Below are 5,084 nucleotides of genomic sequence, written 5' to 3' on the forward strand. Positions count from 1 at the left end.
TATACTTATAAAATAAAAATACTGCATGTTAGCTAAACATTATCGTCCTACTTCCGAACATCCATAATGTAGTTTATCCAGTATAATACAGGTATACACACAAACATTATTAGATGCATCACTGACAGAGTACAGCATAAAATAACGTTACCTGCAATCCATTCCGTTTATTCCAGGTGAATATTGTCCCTGGATATCCACTCAGAGCCAGCAGCAGCTCATGGATCATTTTGCCGGTGCTGTTAGTTAGATAGCGTATTCAAATGAAACACACGATAATAAAAATACAGATAGCAAATTCTCATCATTAATATTTTCGCACCGCCAAAACCCCGGTCGCATGTTGATGACGCGAATCCCGAGCGCGACAGGGGAAGTGCTCAGCCAGCTCCACTGCACTTATATTTAACATAATATTTTTATCACATACAGCTGATGAGGACTCATCTGCAGAGAATATATTTAGAGGTGAACAGAGCTTGCTTTCTCTTCACGATCTGCTGTAGAGTTTTTGGTGTGTTTAGCATTTATATTACATGTGTTGCTGGCACCTATAGCGACTGATTCGACTCATTGAAGTTGAGATTAGAGTTATGTAAATACAGTGGTCATTTTAATGCATTACTAAAATGCTTTGGTAATTATAACGTGATAACTTATAATCATAATCTGGGCGAAGTCGAATGAAAACAAGCCTAAAACTACAATTAACTCAACACTGAGAACTAATGTAAAATTAAAATACATACTTATGTTTATGTTTAAACTGTCCAGTCTGCAGCATTAAATGCCTTGCCAACTACAGTTGAACTGTTTGTTTGTTTGTCTGTCGCTGGGAAACATGCCTACAATTTCAGTCCTTAGGCCATGAACCTGCTGTGTGGGACACTACCTTTTTTATGAACTTCTCAAACTGACTTTTGATTTTCAGTGATGGCGGCAGGGAGAGGAGGAGATATCGTCTCCGAGTTCCTCAGTCAGAATCCACACCTGGAGAACTGGGTGGAATCTTTAAGAGGACCCTGTGAGACAAATAAACAGTGGCATGCCAGAAGAGAGTTTGTGCTGCGCAATATGGAGGACTTTCCTTCCATCCAACCTGGGATCCCAAGTCCTAGTTTAGACAGACTTCTGTCTCTGTCCATGGTTTGGGCCAACCACGTGTTTTTGGGCTGTCGGTAATTGTTATTTTTGGATTTGGTTCATTTTTTTTTTCCATGAACACAAAATGCATTTCTTATTTCAGTTGTTTGCGGGTGAATGTCATGTATCTCATTTTTTGCTGAATCTTTTTATTTTGAACGCTACCGTTTGAAAGTCTGGGGTCAGGATGTTTTTTTTTTAAAGAAATCAATACTTTCATTCAGCAAAAACACATTAAATTGATCAAAAGTGACAATAAATACATTTATAATGTTACAAAATATTTCTATTTCATTTCAATTCTTTTTGAATATATTCTTCAAAGAATCAGTTTTCACAAAAAAATATTAAACAGCACAACCGTTTTTAACATTGGTAGTAAAAATATGAAGTAATGGCTGCTGAAAAAACAGCTTTATCATCACAGGATTAAATAACATTTTAAAATACATTCAAATGTAAATTATTTTAATAATTTCAAATCATTTATTTGAATAATATCAAATAAATGTAGCCTTGGTGACTTCTTTTAAAAATCTTTCTGACCCCAAATTTTTGAAAGGTAGTGGACAATGCATACATAAAATGACATAAATATAAAGTATAAAGCTTAAAGAACTGTCCTGATAATAAAGGTTAAAAAGATGAAACAGTTTGTTTTATTTGTTATTAGTATATTAATATTTGAAAAATGTCCACCAAAGAATAGTCACACCACACTTCTGATACATTTTAGACTTGCTAGATAGACTTGATTGATTGTTAGACAGATACGTTTTAGACTTGGTTTTTCAAATGATTTTTCTTTTTTTTACTGAGAACACTCTTATTTGTTATTGGCCCTAATGCAGATATCCACAGCCTGTAATGGACAAGGTAAATGAGATGGCAGAAGGAATCACTGTGATTGAAGCCCCTGTGCGAAAGACTAGAGATGAAATCATGGCAAAAACAAAAAGACCTGCAGTTTCAGGTAAATGGGCTATCTTTAATGTGTGTCATTGAATTAGTGTACACAACCGTTCAAAGGTTTGGGGTTAGCAAGTTTTTTTACAATGCTTTTAAAAGAAGTGTCTTAATCCAAAGTGAAGTGAAAGTGAAAGTTTGATTAAATTACGCTTTTATCTGAACTCAAAAATAACCTCTTAACCATTTTATTTCACTGAATCTTTTTGTAGTGAGTCTTATGTGTACTAGATGTGGACATTGAAATAATAGTACTTTTTACGATGTGCAATAATTGTACTATATGCTGCTGCTTAATAAGTGCAATAATTTTGTTTTAGATGCTGCTAATTACTATGTGCATAATTTAATATTTATATGCTGCTGTCATTCCTTTTAGTGCTATATTCTTTTAAATGAACACTGTTGCCATTTCTATTATATATATATTTTTATACTGATTTTATGGTACGTGTTTAGTTTAGTGCAGTATTTATGAGCCAGTGGAACGGAATTTCGTTCATATGTGCATTCTGTATGTACAGTTGAATGACAATAAAAAAGCTACCTACCTAAAAAAATACACTAAAAACAGAATATTGTGAAATATTATACCGTTTCCATTTCCATTTTCTTGTTATTATCAATGTTTAAAACAGGTGTGCTGCTTAATATTTTTGTGGAAAAAGTGGTATTTTTTCAGGATAGTTCAAAGAACATCACTTTTGATCAGTTTAATGTGTCCTTACTGAATAAAAGCATTAATTTCTTTCAAAAAATAAAATCTTACTGACCCCAAATTTCTGAACAGTACAGTAATACAGAATGTTTGATCACTGATTTACACTGAGCTCTTTAACTGTATTTTGTAGCAGTGGATGCTGATGATTCCCAGAGTGTGCTGCTTAATATTTTTGTGGAAAAAGTGGTATTTTTTCAGGATTCAAATAGATAGTTCAAAGAACGTCACTTTTGATCAGTTTAATGTGTCCTTACTGAATAAAAGCATTAATTTCTTTCAAAAAATAAAATCTTACTGACCCCAAATTTCTGAACAGTACAGTAATACAGAATGTTTGATCACTGATTTACACTGAGCTCTTTAACTGTATTTTGTAGCAGTGGATGCTGATGATTCCCAGAGTAAGAAGGCTAAACCCAACGATACAGACGTTAAAGCTCATGCGAAGAGTGTTGGGCGTCCAGCTGCCAGTACTCTCAAATCGGGCCCTCCGCCGGGGGCTCCTGCAGAACACCAGCCCTTTTTTAATCGACTCTATAAGGCAGTTGCTTGGAAGCTTGTGTCTGCTGGTGGCTTTGGCCCCAATTTGGAACACTTTGAAATCTTGCGCAGTTGTGTGGAGTCATGTAAGGCCAGTCTTGCTTGTGTGTTTGTTCCACTCAAAGACATTCCTGACCTGCCTATGGGACGTACCCAGAAAGAAGGCCAGGTGTGTGAACTGCGCTGCTGCACCGTCTACATGGGTACGGGCTACGGGCGCGATGAGTGTGCCGCCAGGGCTATGGCCTCCAAGGAAGCACTCAAAGTGTTTCAAGGGCAAAAAGTGACAGTGAAAGTTTGCCGCCGCAGGTTCCAAGGACAAGACGCTGACGATTTGGTTCTGCTGGATGAACAGTCCAGGAGCCAGGTTTTCCCTCCGGCTCTCAGCTACCCCTTTCAGGAAGACCAGTAGAGCTTCATTCATATGCCACAATGACATAAGGTTGTAGATTCACCTGTGACAACTGTGAAATCGTTTCCAAAGAGTTTCATTTGTTTCAGTCATTCTCATTCAGAATAGCACTGTGGAGAAGGAATGGTAGGAATATAGTCGTTTGTAAAAGTGATCAAAAAATGAGTTTTGCGCCTTGTAAAATGCTTCCGCTGTTGCTTTAGAGTCTTGTTTGTGGTTTTGAAGTTTAGATGGTTTAGATCTTCATGGTTGTTGAACATCCATAACTGTGGTTATAGTTCAGTCTGACCTTGAAAAATGTTGGTGGTTTCAAAAGCTGCTATTTTAATTGATAAATGTCAATTGTCGATAGCTTTTGTTTTGTTTATTTCTAAAACATTACATTGAGAATATACAGTCTGCAGTTGAATCTGTGGTTGTGATTGTCTATGTCCAATATTCAAACAGATAATATTCACAAAAATAAATCTTGGATTAATACATGAATGGAAGCAAAATTGTAATGTTATACTCCGTTTTGATTGTTAAAAGAAAACATTACAGTAAATAATAAAAAAGTAAAGAAATAAGATCTCATTGTTAGCTTAATATCTAAATTTCATGACACTGTTTTTTACATTTTTCCCTTGCTTCACATATATTGGACAGTTTTTATTTATTAATACATATCATAACCACTTTCTGTGACGAGGTTTGGTAATGTTTGTTGCTGTTGTTTTGGACCTTTAGGCATATTCTTTGAATGTCAAATAAAAATTGCCATCTGTTTCAAACCAGTGTTAAATGTTCAAGCAGAAGTATCAATGAAGTGTAAGTGTTTGGTTAAATGTATCTCAGTCTAATGTTCGAAAAAGCTAGCTTTACTTGAGGTTTAACTTGGGTTATATTCTGATTTCATAAAAATATGTGCCGTTCTGTCTATCCGTACTGTTTTGTTTGGTAGCGGCATTTAAAAAAATAAAAAATCTTGAATCTTTAGAAATCTCACACTTGATGGGGTGGTTCCAAATTGGCCACTATATGGCATTGTAATAACTACAATTGCTTTTTTAGTTTATAACTCTGTAACTATAAGTCAAAGGATTCTAGATTTACAGTTTACCCCTAGGTGAATTGTTCACCAGTTTAAATGGAAAAACTCTTCCAAGGCTCTTGGTTTGAAATCAAACTTGGCACACATCATCCCAAGAACCTCATGACCAAAAACAAAAATGTATTAAAATGTTGCGAAGACATAAGCCAGTTAAAACAGTTTGGAATTGCCTATTTTCACGAATTGACCTTAAGATAAATACTTATGGA

The 5,084-nt window shown here is 35.2% G+C and overlaps 2 protein-coding genes across 3 annotated transcripts in view; one reads left to right on the top strand and one right to left on the bottom strand.

The window, feature by feature from the left end:
* Nucleotides 1–450, bottom strand: part of tubgcp4 (tubulin gamma complex component 4) — a 9,744-nt gene extending 9,294 nt beyond the window's left edge. The window contains exons 1-2 of one of the 2 annotated variants that reach the window (XM_016495226.1): nt 323–450; nt 152–239 (exon numbers count right to left, since the gene is read on the bottom strand). In XM_016495226.1, the coding sequence (XP_016350712.1) occupies nt 152–239; nt 323–342 (108 nt within the window). In that variant the 5' untranslated portion in view covers nt 343–450. Of the gene's footprint in view, nt 1–151 lie in introns of both variants that reach the window. The other variant, XM_016495227.1, reaches the window with a different exon arrangement.
* Nucleotides 401–4,274, top strand: LOC107695352 (protein CDKN2AIP homolog A-like). Its single transcript, XM_016495228.1, has 4 exons — nt 401–468; nt 932–1,178; nt 1,995–2,116; nt 3,208–4,274. Exons 2-4 carry the CDS (start codon nt 934–936, stop codon nt 3,780–3,782), a joined length of 942 nt encoding a protein of 313 aa, XP_016350714.1. The 5' UTR covers nt 401–468; nt 932–933; the 3' UTR covers nt 3,783–4,274.
* The last annotated feature ends 810 nt before the right edge of the window (nt 4,275–5,084 follow it).

The sequence above is a fragment of the Sinocyclocheilus anshuiensis genome, unplaced genomic scaffold (genome assembly GCF_001515605.1).
Source record: "Sinocyclocheilus anshuiensis isolate Anshui unplaced genomic scaffold, SAMN03320099.WGS_v1.1 scaffold282, whole genome shotgun sequence".
In the NCBI taxonomy this organism is placed as follows: Eukaryota; Metazoa; Chordata; class Actinopteri; order Cypriniformes; family Cyprinidae; genus Sinocyclocheilus; species Sinocyclocheilus anshuiensis.